Here is a 24,369-nt window from a genome sequence, read left to right as displayed (position 1 = left end):
GACATGGGTACAATGTGTGAAGGCCATTTCTGGTGTCCCTCTGTCATGATATAGCTGGAATATTGCTAAAAGCGGCGTAAAATCAAACTCACTCACTCACTCACTCACAGAATGACCAGTCTAAAAAATCTGACAATACAGGTTCCATTTGGCATTAAAGTAAAAATAACCGTGAAAATTATGTGAATGGATCACTGAAAATCAGTGATGACACCCGGTGTTGGCGAAAAGGGTAAGCATGTCCTGCTCTACCGGAAGCACCCGCCGCACACACATAATTTACGTAAAAAGTGTGTTTGTTGCCTGACACTGTACAGCAGCCATGCACTCCTGCCATGCGACAGCTGCCTGTAAACAAACCAAATGTCCAATGACACCCTAGTACATTTACTGATTATGATACGTTAATTTTGAATTAGGTCTGCTGCATGCTAGTGCCGAGATTCTGCTACTTATGCTTGTCGTAAGAGGCGACTAACGGGATCAGGTGGTCAGACTTGCTGACTTGGTTTATGCATGTCATCGTATCCCAATTGCGTGGATAGATGCTCATGATGTCAATCACTGGATTGTCTGGTCCAGACTCGATTATCTACAGACAGCTGTCACGGATGGAATATTGCTGAGTGCGGCGTTAAACAACAAACAAATTTAATAGCAAAGATATAAAAACATTGAAGAAATATGTTTGTTTTGCAATAGAGTCGGGGCCAGCTCATGAAATCTGAAACTCTAGTTGAAAACTTCTAAAATCTTAGTTTTTGACACATTTTAGTCTTACATCTACTTTTGATGTTACCAAAACATGCAAGTATTAAAAAGAATGAAAACATATTTCTCATTCATATGAACACGTCTACGATTTTTGAAAGATAAGCCCATTCCTAAATTAACCAGATCTAGAAAGGCCTTATCATACCTTGTCCTTTGGTTAGGTCCATGTCTCGCATCCCCTCAGTGATTGAATACTGTGCCTTATCAAGCCCCGCATCGAGTCTTCATGTATCCTGTTGCATTCTTTCCGTGAGACAGTGTATCTTCCACCCCTCATCAGAAACATTTTCGCGTAATCTCAAATGTTTCTTAGCAAGGTATTTTGTTCAGACGAAGATAGTTTTCACAGGCAATGTGTATTCTGACACGACAAAGATAATAGCATGAGATAAGAAACAATGGCTGGAAGGATTAAATTACTAATCCAACCTGTTCAGATTTAGAAAAGTGCAAAATAAAGATTACAAAATAACTTACCTGTTGCCAAGCAGTTTTATTTCATTTTAGCTCACCTGACTGAAATTCATGTATTTATGTTCTGGCTTGTTAGCCCAGCGTCTAACATCAGTCGCGCAGTGCTTGATGTTAGTCGTCATGCGCCGTTGGTCGGACTGGACCATTGAAGCTGAAACTTCACAAGCTCGTTCCCACCAAAGATGACACCTAAATCTGTTCAAGAGGTCCAGATTCAAAATTCAATATGGCCACAATGGCAGCCATATTGAAAAACCTATTTACGGGAATTATTCAGTCATGTTTCTTCAGAATGTAAAGAAATTAGGTGTGTGTTGAGTTAGTTGTGGGACTCAACACAAACTGTTCTGTTTTTCAGGATAATCTACAGTTTGACCTTGTTTTAACCTTTGCATTTGGACCATGATCTTAAATATTGTCACAATGCAGATCTGAAACTGCCAGAAGTAGGAAGATGAATTATGATTGCATGATATTTTGTTCAAATCATTCGACTTTCGGGTTAGTTTTTAGTCCTCAGTAATTATGCCAAAAATATTTGAACATCAATGCTGACGGCAACTTTTGTCCTACATATTCAGGTGAGCTACAGTTTCATGAAAGTATTTCCTCCATTTCTGTTTGATATGCACTGACTGTTCCACACCCTTGCAAGAAAATGTTTGTAATTCAGTGGTCAAACTCAGGGTTTAGACGTTGAGCACCAGACAGAGCCACTGAAATCCTGATTTAATTTGCTGGCTTGAGTCATCAAAGAGATGGAAATTCACATACGAGCTTACCGGATTATCTTTGGTCCAGTTAGAACTAACTCTATCACCATCACAGCATGGGGCAGGCTCTTTAACAAGGCAGTAAGAAGGGGTGCAGTTGTAGCACCCAGGTAATTGAACTCGCCACTCGTGCCCAAGGGAACACTGGAGATGTTCTCGGTTTGTTTGGCTTCATGTCGGATACTCTAATTCATTGATTTCGCATCAGGAATTTGATTCATTGGTGGCTGATGGCAGTTCTATGTTTAGGAGCAGTAGAAAGTAATGTGAGCTTCAGACGTAAATACTGTGGCATCTTCATTTTGATTTTCTCCACAGCTTCTTTGATTGCTTTATATCTTGGTGTGGAAACACTTCTTCATGGAACCTGGCGAGATTAGATTCTGTAATAGGGGATGGTTGACGTGGATTTACCTGGTTGTTAGAGATGGAAACTGGGTAGCTGGGCCAGGAACTGTTTTTAAATATTTCTCATCTGTTTGTTTTATTCAGAATCACATGTTTTATTCTGTTCAGAATGACATGGTGTTTTATTTTGTTCAGAATGATGTATTTTATTTTGTTGGACCAACTAGGTGTGTTATGTTGAGAATAACTTGTTTTATTTGTTCAGAATGATGTGGTGATTTATTTTGTTCAGAGTGATGTGTTTTATTTTGTTCGGACCGATTAGGTGTGTAATTATGTTTTATTTTGTTCAGAATGTTTGTTTTTTATTTTGTTCACAATGAAGTGTTTTATTTGATTCAAAATGACATGTTTCATTTTGTTCACAATAAAGTGTTTTTTTGGTTCAGAATGATGTGATTTATTTGTTCAGAATGACTAGCTATATAGCTGTTTTATTTTGAAGTCAGAAAACACATCAGCACAGTGATATGGTTTACTGCTCTTAAAAATTGTTTGTTGTTTGATGCATCACTGAGCAATATTCCAGCTATATGACGACGGTCTGTAAATAATCAAGTCTGGACCAGACAATCCAGTGATGGACATCATGAGCATCGATCCACACAACTGGGATACGATGACATACATCAACCAAGTCAGCGAGCCTGACTATCCAGCCTCATCAGCCACCTCTTACGACCAGCATGAGTTGTTGAAGACCAATTGTTATACCAGGATCTGCACGGGAATTACAATTTTGGTATTCATCAACTTGATATTCAAACCAGATTGTTTGGTATATGATGATAGTACAGGAAGCTAAACACAACCTATATAATGCTGGTGGAAAGAGCGACTTAATGGATCGGCTCAGTGCCTGGGTTGATTGCGTATCACTGTACCCTGGCGAATGGATCTATGCTCATAATATCAATCACTGGATTGTCTGGTCCAGACTCAATTATTTACAGGCCATGGTCATATAGCTAGAATATTGCTGAGTGTGGTGTTGAACGACAAACAACAGGCATCGCCAGGGCTGGTGACAGAGTGAATGTTGTTATGTATCATAGTCAGCACTGTAACCATGGTAACAGCTCAGTCAGGGCAGTCTGTTAGTAGCCAAGGCTGAACTTGACAAACCAGGTCACACAATGCAACCACCCAATCCCCGCTGCTTGGGACATCTGCTGTTCTTGAATCCCATAATTTAAGGTTTTATGATTTGAGTGACGGCTAGAACTGTCTTGTCCATGGTAGAATTTTGAGGGTATGTCCAAGTTGAACTTGTGTCATGTCAAAGTAAGGGCATAAGAATGTTAATCATATGATAGAAAAGTTTTGTCATGGTGGTAAGCCAATCCTATACAGGTTACATACAACCAAATGTTTTCCCATAGACTTCTATAGTAACGGTATATTTTTTAAAAACATAATTAAGCATTCAAATGCTATTACCTGTACGTGTGTGCACAGTTTGGCCTTAGAGCAGCAATAAAAAAAATTTAAAAAATGACTAGCAAAGCCGGCTCCTTTTCCAATTACAGGAAGCTAAACACACCACCCCCAGTGCCGCACCAAATGTCACCTACTTGAAATTATCTGTGGTCACATTCAGCATAAGTCATCATGTTGAAAAAGACAGTACTAAATAAAGAAAAACATGGTCAGTTTTGATAACTGGATGGATGTACATTTAAGAGACATAAAAATCATAAACAATATCATCCAATCACAGCCTGCAGATATCTCTAGATCTTCACTGAAGGCTCCCTACGAACACCAGTTCTGATTTGGTGTAGTAGAACCTAAGCTTGGTATCAAGATGTGGTAAATATGCAAATGAGGTCGACATGTTGGAACTACTTTTATTGAACATTGATGTCCTGTGTACATGCTCAATTATTGAAGCTTATGCCTAACTTTCCTATACAGTTCAGTTTGGTGTCATCATGTTTGTGTGTCTCTGTTAAACAAACATGGTTGCAAATACTTTGGAACTATATCATAAAAGGGGTGGTTCACTCTTGCATTCATGCCTGATTCCTGGTTGTTTCGACCCGTGAAGATCCGAGTTAGAAAAGGTCTTCAGCAACCCATGCTTGCCGTGAGAGGCGACTAACAAGATTGAATGGTCAGGCTTGCTTGGTCGATGCATGTCATCGATCCCAATTGCGTAGATCGATGCTCATGATGTCAATCACTGTATTGTCTGGTCCAGACTCGATTATTTACAGACCGCCGTCATAAAGCTGGAATATTGCTGAGTGCGGCGTTAAACAACAAACAAACAAACAAACAAGCAAACAAATTTTATTATATGATGTTTATGAACATAAACATTCTTGGCTAATCTATAAAATATATACGAAAATGTACATCTTTGTAGATAACGTCTGGTTTATTGCACAGGCAATGTTTAGATGTAGATTCTTACATCGTAATCAAGCTTAAAGAAGTAAGAATCTCCATGGAAACATTGCCAGTGCAATAAACCAGAAGTTGTCATCTTTAAAGTTTCACGTTTTCTTATTTACTCACCATCTTCTAGAATGCTAACCAAACTATCTATAATGTATACTTTGAAAATATATTTGGAAGGTTTGAAATTTATGCTGATATTGGAGTAAGTCTGCAATAAACTCTTAAACATCCAGACAGACTTGGTTTCTTGCCTTAAGAGAAACATCAGAGAAGGTCACCTTGACCCAGTGCTGGAGTACAGTGAGGGTATAATACCGCTTTTAACAGTATTCCAGTTATATCACGGCGTGTCAGCTTAATGTGGGAGGAAAGCCCAAAGTGATGCAGGTCTCAGACGTTTACCACTTCGGTGAAACCCACCAGCATGGGTATTGTGCTGACAAACCTAGAAACATAATCGGGGCTTACCAGGATTCGAACCCAAAATCAAAGGTTTCTGGCGTGCCCAAGGGATGCAACTCTGCACAGCTAATCGCGGCGCCTTAGACGACTGGGCCACCAGTGCCCCCCCTGGAGTACAGAATGACTAACATATTCCTTAAAAATGTCTTTGTTGTCAGCGAAAGTGCCGACGTGGTAAATTTTTATTATATTTTCTCATTAGGATTGTTTATATTTGTTTTTGAACAAACAATTTTGTTTTTTGTTTTTTTCAGGTTGAAAGGGAGATTGCCATCATGAAGTTAATAGAACACCCGCATGTACTTGGATTATACGATGTTTATGAGAACAAAAAATACCTGTAAGTATTTTATCATTCTGTGTTTATGTGCATGTTTTTCTATCTCGGCTCCCATTGAATGCAGTGCTAATATCTGCGTACAATGAATGTGGTGAATCTTTTCCCAGATTTGTTCCAGGTGTTTAAGCGTTCCTGAAGATCTTCAACATTTGATGGGCATTAAGTTTTCAGATGATCTAGGAGTTAGTGATTTTTCTTCTTAAAAGATCAATTAATGCATTTGGAGTAGGCGGGTGTAGGATTTTATCTGAGAAAATATATTCTCCCTGAACAATTTTCAAAAACAAAATTATGCTTCATATTGTTGGAAGGAAATTGTCTGCCACAAAAAATGTGTTGTTGCAATGTTGTTGTTTTTCAGAAACAAATATTTTGGCTCAAAGATTTAATAAAAGTAATATCTCTCAGTGGAAATCAGGCGTGGATGTGAGGGGAGGGGTGCAGGCTTGGATGTGAGGGGAGGGGTGCGGTGCAGGCGTGGATGTGAGGGGAGGGGAGGCGAGGGGTGCGGTGCAGGCGTGGATGTGAGGGGAGGGGTGCAGGCATGGATGTGATTGGAGGGGTGCAGTCATGGATGTGATTGGAGGGGTGCAGGGGTGATGTGAGGGGAGGGGTGCAGGCATGGATGTGAGGGGAGGGGTGCAGGCATGGATGTGAGGGGAGGGGTGCAGGCATGGATGTGAGGGGAGGGGTGCAGGCGTGATGTGAGGGGAGGGGTGCAGGCATGGATGTGAGTGGAGGGGTGCAGGTGTGGATGTGAGGGGAGGGGTGCAGGCGTGGATGTGAGGGGAGGGGTGCAGGCGTGGATGTGAGGGGAGGGGTGCAGGCATGGATGTGAGGGGAGGGGTGCAGGCGTGGATGTGAGGGGAGGGGTGCAGGCGTGATGTGAGGGGAGGGATGCAGGCATGGATGTGAGGGGAGGGGTGCAGGCATGGATGTGAGGGGAGGGGTGCAGGCATGGATTTAAGGGGAGGGGTGCAGGCGTGGATGTGAGGGGAGGGTTGCAGGCGTGGATGTGATTTGAGGGGTGCAGACGTGATGTGAGGGGAGGGGTGCAGGCATGGATGTGAGGGGAGGGGTGCAGGCATGGATTTAAGGGGAGGGGTGCAGGCGTGGATGTGAGGGGAGGGATGCAGGCGTGGATGTGATTTGAGGGGTGCAGGCGTGATGTGAGGGGAGGGGTGCAGGCATGGATGTGAGGGGAGGGGTGCAGGCGCGATGTGAGGGGAGGGGTGCAGGCGTGGATGTGAGGGGAGGGGTGCAGGCGTGGATGTGAGGGGAGGGGTGCAGGCATGATGTGAGGGGAGGGGAGCAGGCGTGGATGTGAGGGGAGGGGTGCAGGCGTGGATGTGAGGGGAGGGGTGCAGGCATGGATGTGAGGGGAGGGGTGCAGGCGTGGATGTGAGGGGAGGGGTGCAGGCGTGATGTGAGGGGAGGGATGCAGGCGTGGATGTGAGGGGAGGGGTGCAGGCATGGATGTGAGGGGAGGGGTGCAGGCATGGATTTAAGAGGAGGGGTGCAGGCGTGGATGTGAGGGGAGGGGTGCAGGTGTGGATGTGATTTGAGGGGTGCAGGCGTGATGTGAGGGGAGGGGTGCAGGCGTGATGTGAGGGGAGGGGTGCAGGCGTGATGTGAGGGGAGGGGTGCAGGCGTGGATGTGAGGGGAGGGGTGCAGGCATGGATGTGAGGGAAGGGGTGCAGGCATGGATGTGAGGGGTGCGGTGCAGGCGTGGATGTGAGGGGAGGGGTTGAGGCGTGGATGTGAGGGGAGGGGTGCAGGCGTGGATGTGAGGGGAGGGGTGCAGGCATGGATGTGAGGGGAGGGGTGCAGGCGTGGATGTGAGGGGAGGCGTGCAGGCGTGATGTGAGGGGAGGGATGCAGGCATGGATTTAAGGGGAGGGGTGCAGGCGTGGATGTGAGGGGAGGGGTGCAGGGGTAGATGTGAGGGGAGGGGTGCAGTCGTGGATGTGAGGGGAGCGGTGCAGGCGTGGATGTGAAGGCAGGGGTGCAGGCGGGTGTCACAATCAGCCCGGTCAGCTGCCTGTATGGATAAGTAGACCAACAATGCCACCATCGCCGCCAAGATTGAGTATCGATTGCAGTTCCGTTGAAGTTTGAACTCAGTGAATATACCTTTAGGAGTCCAAGTGTCAGTGAATAACTGGAGCAGAAGCCTGTGGTCTGCCTCTGGTCTGCCTCTGGTCCTGAGGGTAGGCTGTTGGTGCTGGGCTACATTTATATGTGTGGTTGCATTGACGTGGATTTCAGAAATTTTGGTTGTTAGTTTTCAGTAATGTTGATGTCTCTTTTGAAGTAGTTCCACCTGAAAAATGGTAGCATGGGTATGATTCTTGACTTAAAAAATTACATTTTTGGAATAGCATTTTTAAATTTTAGCCTAACCTTTCTCAACAATGAAACAAAGATTGAGTAAAAAAAATGGGTAGGAATATGACATGTATGTATAATTGTGTACATTCAAACAAAGACTTATCATGGCCAGTTTAGAAGAACATTCCCTTAAAAGTTTATGTTTTGAAGTTCTGCCTGAAAATATATTATATTATATCAACAAAAATTCCTCCCATCCCCTTAGAATATTAAATATAGAATCTCACCCGAGTGTCTTTTGATATCAAATATATCAACACGAGTTGATAAAAGTGGAAAAATTCCGAGGCTTGCCAAGGATTTTTGCCACTTTTATCAACGAGTGTTGATATATTTTATATAAAAAGACACTCGGGTGAGATTTTATTTATCATCCAACATCATTCTTCCAACTTTTTCAATTTATAGACAGTAATTAGCAGTGTCTTCAGTGTAAAAAGTACTGCTAACAGCTTCAGTAGCAGAGCCATTAGTGATGTCATTTGATTGTGATGTCATGGTAACCAGTGACGTCACAGTGGCCTGCAAAGCATTGTGATGTAATTTCATTACAGTGATATCTACAGTGTAGATATCGCTTGATCTAATCCAAGCAATATCTCCTGTGTGAGCCAGTTTTGGATGATAAATAGATCTCCCAAAGATGTCACTGGCCTTGAGAAAGACTCCATTGCCTCATTTGCCTGACTGAAACAATTGTGTTCTTTTTTCCCTCAAGTTGGTCTCTTGACAGTGTAGGTTGTATTATTCAAAAGACAGCAACACCATTACTGTTTAGAGTGATGGACGAGTCGGGATGGCTGCCCTCGTAGATGCATGGCCAACTAAGTTTAATAGATGGCTGAACAATTTTCCAATTAGCTGATTGGTTTATCGGTTAACCTTCTTGGCCTGTTATACAACGGGGTTTATCATGTACATGACCAGATTTGGTTTTCCTGGAGGTCGATTGGTCTCCTGGAGGTGATGTAAAGATGGCGTGGTGTTCTTGGTTGGATATCTTAGTAGATTTCAGGAAATGATGATCTGAGATAACTCAAGGAAGAGAATATATGGATGTCAACATTCACCTGATGAATATACTCCGAAATGTTGTGTTCCTCATAATAAAGAAGTTGACATCCATAAATTCTCATTCTAAATGCCTTTCAAAGACCTGAGATAACGTGTCTGTCACATCTTTGCTATAAGAATTCTTCAAAGTGCCATATGTCAATATGTGTTTCTGCAGAGTTGTGTCCCTTAGGCATACCAGAATCCTGTGATCATGAGCTGAATCTCAGATTCACCCTGATTATGTTTCTAGGCTTGCACATACCATGTGCCTGGGTTTCACCAAAGTGTCAGACTTATAAAACCTGCATTTTATTTGGGCTAGTTATCTTTCCTTTACATTCCCAGTTCAACCAAACAATTCTCAATGCATTCCACTTAGTACATGCAAACAATCTTTAATGTATTCGCTGCACGATTCTCTATAAGCGCACGATTCTCTATAAGCGCACATACACACACCCAAATGATTCCCAGAAACGGACGACGTCTTTACTAGAGCATAAACAACAGGTTTTTTCCCCTTCCCATTACTTAAAAGGTGTTCTGTTGCAGGGCACACAAGCAATGTTGTAAGATAGATGTTTGTAGGAGTCGGGTGGCACTTCATCCTATCGAAGGTTTCACCTCCACAGGAATACCGCATCTGCTAATTAGGAGCAAGAGTCGGAGATCATCTAGGCTTGCAATTGATTGGAAAATCGTGTACAGAATTAGCTAGTAATTGGTTGTTGTGAGAGTAGTATATCAATCACAGGGTTTCGCATCACGGCCAATTATTTGCCTGTGTCATTCTTCAACGCTGGAGGTTGGTGAAGAATTTGCCATTTAATGGAATCTGAGGTGGCGAGTATTAGCTGGTGTTAATGAGGTTAATGGCTGTGGAATGAGCAGGGTTATAGATCATTTCATACAATATTGTATTGCTTAGTGCTAATTATCTGATGATTTGATGGATGCGGTGATTTATAAGTCCACATAAGACCACAAAATGATCATGATATTTGGTCATGTTAACAAATGTCTTATAGTGGAGGGGAAAGGGTGGCCCAGCCGTTAAAAAACACTGTGATTCATTACACGCAGTTGTCGGAAGCTTGGTTTTACCTGATGCTAATGGTTTTCACCAAAGTGATAAATGTGTTAAACCAAGTTTTATATCAGTCTGTCACTCACTCACTCACTCACTCACTCACTCACCCACTCACTCACTCACTCAGTCTCTCACTCACTCACATATTTGTTTATAGTCTAATAAAGACGTGTTGACAGATAAATGATTGTTCCATGACCTTGACCCTGACCCTTGTGGACTTCCAGGGTATCAGATCGGTTCGTTTTCTAAGACAATGACTCAGACTGTCAACCAGAACATACTAAAGATGTTTTTCAAATATTGGCACTTGTATTGAAAAGTCTATTTTCAAAACTGATGAAACCTGGAAAATGTCCTTATGCCAAGTGTCTGTCGTGAAATCAATTAATCAATATTATTTATTCTCAGCCCATAATTCTCAGTTCAAGCAGTTTTTGTGATAAATACTCATACATGATCATCATTGCTATTGCAAATGTTGCAAAATAACTGCCTTGACAGAAAATGGTGAGGATTTTATGGTAAAGGATTTCGTCTGACCTGAAATCTGGAAATTGTATTTTCATAAACTGTCATATGACCTTGACCTTGTGACTTTTGAAGAGTGAATTACAGTGTTTCGACACTAACACTGGTCCACTGGTCCGAGTCTACCCGGTAGTATATTTTTTTAAAGACCAGTAAAATTAAATGAATGGAGGTCCAGTAATCTTATAAATGTTATTTTGGTGACAAACAAAGTAATTTAAGTTTGTACGACTTTTAAAGTCAGCGATAGATTGACTTTAAACTCTAAGCCAAACCTGCTACCTAAACAACCATGCATGGTACAATGGTTAGGTCAGTTACCGTCTTGACTGGTTTCTCATTCCAGTTGCACAAACCCTTTTTGGTCATTGTGTCCAGTAGAGATCCAACAGGACCAAGGGGCGGTCGGGTAGCCTAGTGGTTAAAGCGTTCGCTCATCACACTGAAGACCCGGGTTCGATTCCCGACATTGGTACAATGTGTGAAGCCCATTTCTGGTATCCCCTGCCGTGATGTTGCTGGAATACTGCTAAAAGCGGCGTAAAACCAAACTCCCTGTAAATTCACACTGTAATTCCCTTCAATGCTACCCACAGTTCCCTATAGCATTACACGAAACTCACTCACTCACCCAAGCTCCTGTTTAATCAGTCAATCAGTTTGATTCACACCACTTTGAACATTACTCACTCACTCACTCACTCACTCACTCACTCACTCACTCACTCACTCACTCACTCCAACAGGACCAGTTTTCTGTATGCTGGGCCTTTGGAACAGCGACAGGTTTTGGTCCATGTCAAACATAACAAACCGGTAACCTTTTCTGTGAATTTGGTTAGGCCACAGTATTTGCATGTAAAAATAGACCCTTAAAAAATTTAACATCTGAGCTGTTTTTGTATTCTAGAATTTCTCATTCCCATGTTGTTTTTTTCCCTGAACTGTCTAACACTGTGCATTCTGGGAATTAGTTAAATAAACAGTCATGTGACGGAATGTCGCGAAGCAGTAATGACAAATTACAGTAATAGTTGTGGCGTCTATCTCTAGTTATTTACAAGGGCTTCGATGTTATTCTAATCCTGTTGTCCAAACACAATGATGTCGGTTGATTTCCTGAAGATGTATGCCAATCCCCAGCTGAACACTGAAGGCAAATATTGGTACCCGTCTGCCCCGCCACTCTCGTCTGGACAGTGGTCAATTGACCAGAGGGTCAGGTTTCGATGAGAAACTTTCAAGACAGTTTAATTCCCCCCAAGTACCAGAGCGGATTGTTTGAAGACAGGCAAACCTCCCAGGGTTGTGGAAGGATTGTTATATCAGGGCACGGAGGCGCCCTAGACTTGCACCAGTCTCTAAGGCAATAATTATTAGTCTCATTCATTAGTTCTAGATTATGTAAATAATAAGAACAAGTTGTACCTATTAGAGACTGGAGTCCTTAGATGTACCGTCTACATATCTAGACTTGCCTATGAGGAGGATACCATTACTACCAATCCATGGTCTTTTCTTTCAGTACAGCCTTGGAGCAAGGCTAGGGTTGCCCTGTCATCTAAGGTGCTGCAATTTGCAGTGCAGAGTTGCGTCCCTTGGGCCAGCAACAAACCTCACATCATATGTTCTAATCTGATTTGCCCCATTTATGTGTCTAGGTTTTTCATCACCATAACCGTACTTGTGGGATTTACAATTGTTACATACATCTAAGATCTGCATCACTTCCGGCTTTCTTCCCTCATCAAACTGATATACAGTAAACTACGGTTATAACGAACTCAAAGGGACCACTAATTTTAGTTCATAATAACCCTAGTTTGTTATAAGCATATATACAGCATATATGCAACAAATGGCTGCGACTAAAAAATAAGTTTGTTATATCGGTCAGTTTATTATAAGCATGTTTTTTATAAATGTAGTTTACTGTAGTGTGAACAACCTAAGTACTCTTCAAGGTAGCCTTAAACCAAACTGAGCAGAGTTGCATCCCTTAGATGTGCCAGAATCCTATGATCATGGGTTGAATCTAAGATTCACCCTGATTATGGTTCTTGGTTTGTCAGCACCATAACCATGCTAATGTGTTTCACCAAAGTGGTAAATGTCAAAGACCTGTATCTTGGGCTTTATATTGGTAGTGGGTGATACACCGGTCGGTCACGATTTGTTACTTCTCAATATAACTACGGATCACAATCCAGGGATAGAAACTAACTGTTTTAGTGCACTAGTCCTTATAATGATAGCATATATATATCAAAACCCTTAAAAATGGCAAATGTCTACTATGAAACCTTAACTATTGGGCAGTTTGGCAAGGACTATAGGACTAGTGCCACAGTAAGTAAAAGTATCGATTCTTACCTTAAATGCATTCACCAAACACTAATTACTAGTGAACATGAGTCGTGAAAAAGTAAATATTTTCAACCATTGTGCTATACTTAACTCTGCGAACTATAATCGTTAGTGTGCCAGGTATTTGGTCATCATGTCTACAAAAAACATGGTTTACGCACCACAGATAAGAGCACATGTATCGTGATACATATCGGATTGTGAGCAAGGTATTGCGATGTGTTTCAGATTGGGATCAAGGTATTGTGATACGTATCGGATCGCCAGCCCTATTTAATACTCACATTAGTCATACTTACCATGACATACTTAACTCACTCAGACCCACTCACTCACTCACTCACTCACTCACTCACTCACTTTGTCCATATAATTCCTTCTTAATGCAGATAACACTGACCTAATAGAGCATGTACCTATTCCCTGTAAGTTCGGTGCGGTGGGGTAGCCTAGTGGTGAAAGCGTTCGCTCGTCATGCTGAAGGCCTGGGTACAATTCCCCACATGGGTACAATGTGTGAAGCCCATTTCTGGTGTCGCCCGATGTAATATTGCTGGAATATTGCTAAAAGCAGCGTAAAACCAAACTCCCTGTAAATTCACACTGTAATTCCCTTCAATGTTACTCACAGTTCCCTATAGCATTACACGAAACTCACTCACTCACCCAAGCTCCTGTTTTAATCAGTCAATCAGTTTGATTCACACCATTTTGAACACTGCTTCAGTTATTCCCAACGAGAAGCGTTAGAAATCAGCACTAGCCCTGTCGTCCTTGCCAACCTGTCCAATTATAAAACACAAGGACCAATAGAAATTTGCACTTTTTAAGGGTTTTGCTTTATGTTATCATTTGGGAGATAAATCGGGGATTGTTTAACAGTTTGTTGTATCCGTTTGTTCACTAAAACCATGTTCGGGGGGCACGGATGGCCCAGTCGTCTAAGGCGCCGCGATTCACTGTGCAGAGTTGCGTCCCTTGGGCACGCCAGAAACCTATGATTGTGGGTTCGAATCCCGGTTCACCCCGATTATGTTTCTAGGTTTGTCACCACCATACCCGTGCTCCTGGGTTTCACCAAAGTAGTAAACGTCTGAGACCTACATCACTTTGGGCTTTCCTCCCACATTTAGCCGACACACCGCAATATAACTGGAATACGGTTAGAAGCGGCGTTAAATCCAACTCACTCACTCACTATATCAGTGTTCGCTATATCCGTGTTCTACTGTATTAGGAGTAGTGGACTGAAACTTTTAGTTTCTACCGCTGAGCGTGTGTTTGGTGACCAGAAGCAGCATGTTCCTGCTTTGTTTACAGTGTTGTATGGGCCGTCGGGTAGCCTAGTGGTTAAAGCGTTCGCTTGTCACGCCGAAGACTCGGGTTCGAATCCCGACATGGGTACAATGTGTGAAGCCCATTTCTGGTGTCCCCCGCCGTGATATTGCTGGAATATTGCTAAAAGCGGCATAAAACCAAACTCACTCACTCACTCACTCACAGTGTTGTATAGATTTCCTTGTTGCCAGTCCTCCCAGCGATGACTTTACACCTGTTTGTTCAGGGGATGCTTGTGTTTAGTGGTGTTAGTAATGAGCTGTTATCAGTTGTCCATCATAGAGATCTGTTTTCATAACACGACTGCTGTGTTGACACGAACGGATTGTGCATGCACAAGCTTGTTGCAGACATGTGGATCACATGCTGTACTGATAAATTAGTTTGTTTGTTCTTGCCCTGTGTGATTGCACTGAAAGCTTTATTTGACATGTCTGGTCTGCATTGTAAAAACATTTACCTTACATATTAATCTGTGTTCTTTGGACAATGGCATGATGTCCTTCTGTTTCAAGGTCAGCTGGTTAGTTCTTTTGCCCTAACTTGTGGATTTTCATCAAAGTTGAAAACTGAATATCACTTCAGATTTCCTCCCAGATTAAGCTGTGTGGCATTAAACACAACTCATTCACTGAAGGCTTGAGGTGCAGCCTCCCACTCAGATCACACTGTTTTGAAGAAAAATTGAATAAAATGGACCTAAAACTTAAAGCAGGGAATATACTGAAAACCTTATATATAACCATACAGTGAAATAACAGGTTTATCTGGCCTACTTCAGTATGAATGAATTTGGTGACATGTTTTTCTGGTATGAGGTGATGGTAAGGTACTGACCATTTGATATTATTTTTTTTGGGGGGGGGGGGGGGGGGGTCTGGGACTTTGTATTGAGATTAGATATTTTTTCAGCTGCATCTTCAAAACCAGATATGTTTCTCTTTATAATTATGAGCGTGAATCTTAACACCTTGCAACAAATAATTTTTGTGGCAGGCAACTTCTATTCTTTTAACAGTCTGAACATAATTATTATTTTCATGAATTTTCAGGGACAATTTTTAATATTTTTTTTTAAAATCCCCAGCTTGGGGGAAAAGGGCTCATAATACTCATTCAAATACAGTTTTTGTCCTGTCTTATTGTATACGACTAAATACTTTATGTTGAAATATAGATCACAAGTGTTTTTATAATATAAGTGAGATTTTTAGAAAAAAAAATATGTAATGAATCACTTCTGATGTTCCACTTCAGTGTTAAACTCCTTCATGTACGAGAATTCAGAGAGGACTAAGGATTATACCATTGGCTCTATTATTACTTATCTTGTTCCGTGACTCACAACAATACTACAAACTCACTTGAATTACGTGTCCCGTGAAGATCCGGGTTAGAAAAGGTCTTCAGCAACCCATGCTTGTCATAAGGGTCGACTAACAGGATCAGGTGGTCATGCCTGCTGACAAGGTTTATGCATGTCATGCTCATGACATCCATCACTGGATTGTCTGGTTCAGACCTGATTATTTACAGACCATCATCATATAGATAGAATATTGCTGAGTGCCGCATTAAACAAACAAACAATTAGGCAAACAAACTTGACTTATGCACAATCCTCTTTGACTTACCAAGAAAACCTCCGGTCGAGGACACTGAAAAGACATTTTAACCCCTGGTAAGCAGCAGAGCCTCACTGTCTCCTGTGATGAGGACGAACAGACGGCCTTGTTAAAGTCTTAACCACGCAGACATGTTGTTACAGACTTGGTATTACACAATCAGAAGATGTGCATCAGGTTGTCATAGTGACCTCTTCAGACTCATCCATCAAAGAAGACATTCCCGGTCGGCAGCGAGCAGACATTGTCCGGGAGCCTCTTGCAGTTGTGAAATAGGTTTTGGGCAAAATGATCGACATCCATCCCTGCGGTAATGCCCGTGCGGCCATTGTTCCTATAAGCCTCTTCTGCACCTCCAGTGCTGAGCGATTGCCGGCAGTGGGAACGTGCTGGATGGATGTGGTCCGTGGATCAATCAATGAAAGATTATTGGTCAGGGCTGAAACAGGAAGTACTTGTCAGGGCGGTAAGGGAGTATGTTGAATAACCATCCTTCATGTGAAGGGAATATTGTGGTTATGAAGTAGGGGAATGTAAGCTCTTCTTTTGATCGGGTTTTGTTGTTCGTGTAGTTGGTTTAGGTCTGTTTTTGGTTTTTGTGGTCATGATGGTGGAACTATGTTCTGGACTGCGTTTTGGTTTGATCCTGATTTGATTTTTAGATTTACGTTTCTTCTTTATAATCTTCTAAAAGTTTGTTGTGGCTCAAGTTAAAATACTGCCCTTGGCAGATGGTCTGTTAGAGTTTCTTTTTTTGAATAATTAAAATATTATTGCTTTGGGAAGAATGATAATTTTCAATTTTTGAGTGCATGCTATTAATGTGCAGCTTAAGGTGCTTTTGTTTTTTAGTGATTAAAATTGGAAGAGTCTTCTGGTATGTTTTCTTCCCAAAAAATTCGGATTATTTGTTGGCAAAATATATATTTTTCATTAGAAAATGCCTTGATAATTAGGTTTACCTGCCAAGCAAAACAGTGTTCCTTTAAAAATTCATTACCTAAGATTCCTAAGATTGTCTACTACTTATCAGCTGAAAAATGTCCTTGGATGTTCTTTCTCTTGAATTTAGTCATTTTGTCACTCTTTGGAAGCCTATGTTCAAAGAACATCCATATTGATGAAGAAAGAGATTCGTCTTTTCCAAAGCAGATTGCTGTAATAATTATCTGTATCTGAATTTAATTATAAGCGTAGTAATTGAATATGAAATCCATCACTGAACTAGGAAGTCTGGCAGAAGATGACTTCAAAATATCCAAATCAGAAGTTGGTCTCACTTCTGGACAAAGATTAGCTTGAGATCGTAGTGGATTTTGTTGTGGGATGATTTACAGTGATTTCACACAGTGCTGACAGCTACCAGATCAATAGCTTTTAGCAGACACGAGAACATACCTTTATCTTAATGGGCATGTGGGTTTCCTGTCTCTGTGTGACTATAGCCTTTCATGGGGCTTCAGAGAAGCCTTGTGTGAAGACCTGCCAGACAGTCAGGGGACAGAGGGGAGCCTTGTGTGAAGACCTGCCAGACAGTCAGGGGACAGAGGGGAGCCTTGTGTGAAGACCTACCAGACAGTCAGGGGACAGAGGGGAGCCTTGTGTGAAGACCTGCCAGACAGTCAGGGGACAGAGGGGAGCCTTGTGTGAAGAACTGCCAGACAGTCAGGGCACAGAGGGGAGCCTTGTGTGAAGACCTGCCAGACAGTCAGGGGACAGAGGGGAGCCTTGTGTGAAGAACTGCCAGACAGTCAGGGGAAAGAGGGGAGCCTTGTGTGAAGAACTGCCAGACAGTCAGGGCACAGAGGGGAGCCTTGTGTGAAGACCTGCCAGACAGTCAGGGGACAGAGGGGAGCCTTGTGTGAAGACCTGCCAGACAGTCAGGGGACAGAGGGGAGCCTTGTGTGAAGAACTGCCAGACAGTCAGGGCACAGAGGGGAGCCTTGTGTGAAGAACTGCCAGACATTAAGGGGGACAAAGCTAGAAATACTCGGCAAATATTAGGGCAATGAGCTGTGTCTCTTGGTGGTGCCTGCATCTGTTAATCATGGGTTGGATCCCTTATTCGCCCTGAAAATGATACACTGACTCACTCACTCACTTACTCTCTCACTCACTCACTTTCTCACTCACTTACTGACTCACTTTCTCACTCTCTCACTGACCCATACCTCCCACATTGCTGTGATATAATTGATTAACTGATTTTAACAGTATCAGAACCACCCACCCACCCACTCACTCACTCACCCACCCACCCATCCACCCACTCACTCACTCACTCACTCACTCACTCACTCACTCACTCACCAAATGCGGGACAAGTCAGGTGAGCCCTGAGCAAACTTCGACTGCCCATTTTAAAACAAATTGTGCATTGCTTCTTGAGCCAATTATATGTCAGCTTTCTGCATAGATTCAGCTTCATTTCTTGACCACCTTTATTTGGAAATACAAATAAAACCCCACACAGAACACAATTATTCCTTTGATCATACTCCCATTCTGGTGTAGAGGTGTAGATACCATGTCGCTCAGAAACAAGAGGGTGTATTACACATCCACAACTATATTATGGTAGTCCCCGATTATATTTGTTTCTGAGATACAGAAATCAGATATGCTTTTCTGAATGCATCGCTATCTCATACTGAGAAATTAGAAGCCTCATCACTGATTGGCTGATAAGAAAGGTCACCCAGCACGACCTCCTATGGAGGTGGCCACAGATGCAGAAAGGGATCGTATCTGAGTAAAAGATCTTATTTTAGTAGTGAGGTGAGGTGAAATGAGTTAAACGTCGCATCCAAGATTATTACACTTATAGGCCAGGTAGGGTTACAACAAGTACCATATTTTAACATCTTTTGGTATGACGCAGCGAGGGATCGAACCCAGGACCTTCCGCTCTCTGGGTGAACGCTCTACCACTAGACCACAGAGGTCCTGATTTTAATGAGATTACTATGCCTGACCACCCGATCCTTCTAAATAACCTCTTGTGACAAACATAGACTGCTGGGAACCTATACCCACCTGGAATCTCAACAGGTTCTGTAATATCTATAGAAAATTTGAATATTGTTCATTTGCAGTGTTAAACAACATTCACTCACTTTAGCTTGGGAACAACCTTTGGTATACCAAACCTGTGCAGATCCAGGTAAGAATTGGTCTTCAGCAACACGTGCTTGTCATAAGAGATAAATGCTCATGATGTCAATCACTGGATTGTCTGGTCAGACTCAATTTCTTACAGACCTCCATCACATACCGGGAATGCAGCGTTAAACGACAAACAAACAAAAACATTTTCTAATCAGTAACAAGAGTGTGTCATTGAAACCTGGTTACATGGATGGTTACTCATGATTTCTGTCACTGGTTTGACAGGCTGCGTGTGATATCGTTTGAATACAGCACTAAACAGCATTCACTCACTTGCTGTCCGTGTCTTCCGGATGTCACTGAGAATGTGTGTCAGTGGGTGGAACATTTGTTGAATAATCAATAGTCCCTGTTGATATCAGTTCATTACGATGTTTACAACCATGTAACGTTATAGCAGTGACCTTATCCTCACTAGTTGCGCAATAATCAAGTTGTTGTGGAGGATGCAGTTCCAGTAACTGAACCCATTGTGGTTGAGTGGTGTCAGCTTGCCTGCAGTCAAACTGAGAGCATTGGAGGTTGGTGTGGTCATGTTGTACTGGTGGTGTGGTGCTGTTTTACTGGTGGACACACCAGAGGTGGGTGTGGTCCTGTTGTACTGGTGGGTGTGGTCCTGTTGTACTGGTGGTGTGGTTCTGTTGTATTGGTGGACACACCAGAGGTGGGTGTGGTTCTGTTGTATTGGTGGACACACCAGAGGTGGGTCTGGTTCTGTTGTATTGGTGGACACACCAGAGGTGGGTGTGGTCATGTTGTACTGGTGGTGTGGTTCTGTTGTATTGGTGGACACACCAGAGGTGGGTGTGGTTCTGTTGTATTGGTGGACACACCAGAGGTGGGTGTGGTTCTGTTGTATTGGTGGACACACCAGAGGTGGGTGTGGTCCTGTTGTACTGGTGGACACCCCAGAGGTGGGTGTGGTCCTGTTGTATTGCTGGACACACCAGAAGTGGGTGTGGTCCTGTTGTATTGCTCAATACACCACACACACACTCAGCAGGAGACAATGGACAGTAGAAACTAGAACACTATCACAGCGATGACAAGAAATGGTATTTTAAAGTGTGTGTATTTATATCACAGCAAGGGGGGGCACGGGTGGCCCAGTCGTCTAAGGCGCTGCGATTCGCTGTGCAGAGTTGCGTCCCTTGGACACGCCAGAAACCTATGATTGTGGGTTCGAAATCCTGGTTCGCCCCGATTATGTTTCTAGGTTTGTCAGCACCATACCCGTGCTCGTGGGTTTCACCGAAGTGGTAAACGTCTAAGACCTGCATCACTTCGGGCTTTCCTCCCACATTAAGCTGACACGCCGTGATATAACTGGAATACTGTTAAAAGCGGCGTTAAACCAACTCACTCACTCACTATCACAGCAAGAGTAATAAAAAGGATAATGACAGGGTAAGATTTGTGTAAAACAACGAACTGTTAAAAAGTATCAAACAGATAAACATTTAAAAGACTTATGCGCAGTCGATGGCCAGAAGGTAGAAACTAATATTCGGAATTAAGTATATGACTGCTGTCATTTAGTATCTTACGCACCTTTTTGACAATTTGCTGCTCATAAATTTCTCCGATTTGTTAAAATTAGGTACCTCAATATTTTCTTGCTTTAAAATTTTATGTATTTTAGTTTCATTTTGAACAGACAGGCTCCCATACCAGCAGTTTATATTAAAAGCTATGATGCTTTGAATAAATGTTGTATAAAACAGAGAGAGTATTGTATCATCAAGTTTAAAATACCAAAGACGCCGTAAGAAATGGTATGATGGATGGGCGATCACCATGCCTCGGTCACAAATCTGTGTGAGACTGATTCACATCACTTTCTTCACTGGTAATTACAGTGGGGATAGCTGTCTGCATTGTTCCATCAAGCCTCGAGGAGTGTTCAAATGGAGGTTAATGTCTTTTCTGGTCAAAACTGGAGGTCTTGAATGAGTTGCTCTAGATTCTTGGTGGCCGCATGATGGCAGGATCTTCTTTAGCCACTCACGTGGGATGAGGTGCTGGGCAGTGAGGGTTGGAAAGGATGACAAGTTTATAGCTGAAGAAGGTGTTTCTTGGACAGACATGAATTAATCCTCTTTGAGGAGGTCTTTCAATGTTTCATCTGTGGATTAATACCATCATTGATGTGGGGAGCTAAAATACTGGAACTGTTTGTTTATTTGTTGTTTAACGCCGCACTCAGCAATATTCCAGCTATATGATGGCAGTCTGCAAGCAATCGAGTATAGACCAGACAAGCCAGTGATAGGCATCATGAGCATCTATCAATGCAATTGGGATACGATGGCATGCTTTAACCATGTCATGCGAGCCTGACCACCTACACGGGTGATTTGTAAATAATCGAGTCTGGACCAAACAATCCAGTGATTGACATGATGAGCATTGTTCTACACAATTGAGTTACGATGACTTGTATCAACCAAGTCAGCGAGCCTGACTACCGATCCCGTTAACCCACCCACCCACTCACTCACTCACCCGTTCCTCCCACATTGCTGTGATATAATTGATTAACTGTTTTAAAAAAAATATCAGACCCATCCACCCACTAACTAACTCACTCACTCACTCACTCACTCACTCACTCACTCACTCACTCACTCACTCACTCACTAACACATTAATAGACAGCATCGGTGATATAAAGAATAAGAATCTTCAACAGACCTAGTGCTGGAAAGGTGTCCTTTTCGCCATGGTTACCTCTGGTTATGTTCTCTGGCCATGCCTTGTTTATGTAAGACCCAGCTGTGAAAAGAGACAAAGATGGATGAGGGGCGACCACAGTGTTTATGTGCACGTACCAGGTTACACTGATTGTCTGCTTGCTGGCCCGGGGGGGGGGGGGGGGGGGTCCTCTACGTTTATATACTCAGCATCATTATAGAGGGGTCACGTAGATGATAGGAGATACGAGTATTCCAAAAATGTTGAATTTTCACCTTCCAAGAGTGGATCTGGAACAAACCATTTTATAAATACCCACATTGACTGTTACTTGTCATGATATGCTTGTCATGAGAGGCGACTAACGGGATCGGGTGGTCAGGCTCTCTGACTTGGTTGATGCATGTCATCGTATCGCATAGATCGATACTCATGATCAGGGATGAGAATCTTCCGCGGATCCTCGAATATTAGTGACCACAAATTTGTTAAATTCTGATGACCCCCCCCATAAACACCCCCAAATTATGGACCACACTCCATTGAAAAGAAGTTTCAGCTGAAAAAGAAAATATCCATTCTCATCCCTGCATGATATCAATCACTGGATTGTCTGGTCCATACTCGATCATTTACAGACTGCCGTCATATAGATGGAATATTGCTGAGTGCAGCGGTAAACAAGAAAGTGTTATGTTAAGTGTTACGTGCTGCAGGTCTCAAGAGTTGGGTACAAGATGTTGGATTGTTTTACTGGACCTGTGGCATTTTGATACACGTATATAACATGTATAACAATCTGATCATGCATACACTGAAGTTGACTGAAGCTTTACTCAAACATAAAAGTCAGAAGGAATGTGTGCATAGTCAGAAAGAAATGCGATCTTTAGCGACTTGTTGTGTAACCATGGAGTTTTGTTTTTATTGTAGCTAAACAATACATCATGTTACTATTCGTCTCAAGGTTGTCCTGTGGGTACCCGGATCTTATTCACGACCCACCCGACCCGAGTACCTGAGTTACCCATCTCAGCCCCAAGAGGCTCCCACGTCACAATTCTCCCTAAATACCCTCTGTAGGTTCTGTACAGTGTACACTGGGAATACCAACAATGGCAGAAAAGGTCATTTTATTGTCGTTGCATGACATGCATGTGAAAATGAGGTAGAAAATGAGTAACTAATGTAAACAGTCTGTACAGGAAGTACTCCATTTTGTGCTACTTACCGAACAACTTATTTTGCCTCCATACGGTCCTCTGCTGGCGCTTGAGATTCCAAGGGTATATTTTAAAACACATTTTAATTAAATTAGTTGGCATCCACTTGTTTCTTGATTCACATATCTTTAACTTATAAAATCAGCAATAAAACACTGTGGGACCTCAAATGCAAGGTTAGCATTGAAAATTGCTTTTAGCTACTAGATTGCAGTGTTTTTGTCAAATGATATCTATGACATGACAAACCAGGACAAATCAACAAATCAAGATGTTCGAAGATGGTTCTTTTTTTACCCTAAAACAAGGACTTGTCTGCTTGGAGTCAGTATACTGTGTCTGAGTGGGGTATTCATGTTAAACTGCAGCATGGTATCTCAGTGGGCTAGCACTATGAAACACACTGGTACACACTCCCACATGCACGCACATTGCTATGTAATTACAATAACCTTGAACATGAACTCCATTTCACCTCACCTCTACCCAATATACTCATGTCATTTTTATAATGAGAAAGTGTTTTTCAACATACACATTAAATGGCAGTAGACAGGGCGTCAGGGAAACAACGTTTGACTTTCACCAGTGGATCTTAGAAAGTGGTTTGAAATCTCTGAAATTTCATTTATAGAAGGTCAATCCTCGACAGGTTAGTTAACAGCATGGGAGACAGCTGGCTTGAATCTGTTCTTGACATTTCTTGCTCTGGAAATTAATCAGAACAGTTAGACTATTACAAACTCACTCACTCACTCACTCACTCACTCACTCACTCACAATCTACCACTCAACCACATACTCAACCACTCACTAAGCCATTTGCCCACTCAATCCATCACTCTCTCACACACTCAACCACTCAACCACTCACTCGCCCTTACTCACTAACTCACTCTACCTTTCACTCACTAACTCAACTGCTCACACAACCGCTCACTCAACCACTCACTCACTCACTCACTCTACCATTCACTCGCTCACTCAACCGCTCACTCACTCACTCGCTCACTCAACAACTCACTAAGCCATTCACTAAGCCACTCACTCACTCACTCACTCACACAACCACTTAGCCACTCAATCACTCACACACGCATGCACTCACTCACTCACTCACTCACTCACTCACTCACTCAACCGCTGAAGCACTCACTCACTCACTCACTGGAAGCACCGGTCCAGTAGAACGATGGTGCAGCTGACTTGACATTGCCCCCACTGATGGGAGAGATGAATGAGAGATGT

General features: G+C 42.5%; 1 protein-coding gene across 3 annotated transcripts in view; it reads left to right on the top strand.

Moving 5' to 3' along the window:
- LOC124135479 (serine/threonine-protein kinase BRSK2-like) overlaps positions 1-24,369 on the top strand; it is a 182,421-nt gene that overhangs the window by 76,248 nt on the left and 81,804 nt on the right. For all 3 annotated transcript variants that reach the window (XM_046500852.2, XM_046500851.2, XM_048385603.1), the window contains exon 3: positions 5,552-5,637. In XM_046500852.2, coding sequence (XP_046356808.2) covers positions 5,552-5,637 — 86 coding nt within the window. The remainder of the gene's footprint in view (positions 1-5,551; positions 5,638-24,369) is intronic.

This window comes from Haliotis rufescens, unplaced genomic scaffold, assembly GCF_023055435.1.
Source record: "Haliotis rufescens isolate VD_foot unplaced genomic scaffold, xgHalRufe1.0.p SCAF_6, whole genome shotgun sequence".
Lineage (NCBI taxonomy): Eukaryota > Metazoa > Mollusca > Gastropoda > Lepetellida > Haliotidae > Haliotis > Haliotis rufescens.
This window is presented reverse-complemented; position numbering and strand designations above follow the sequence as displayed.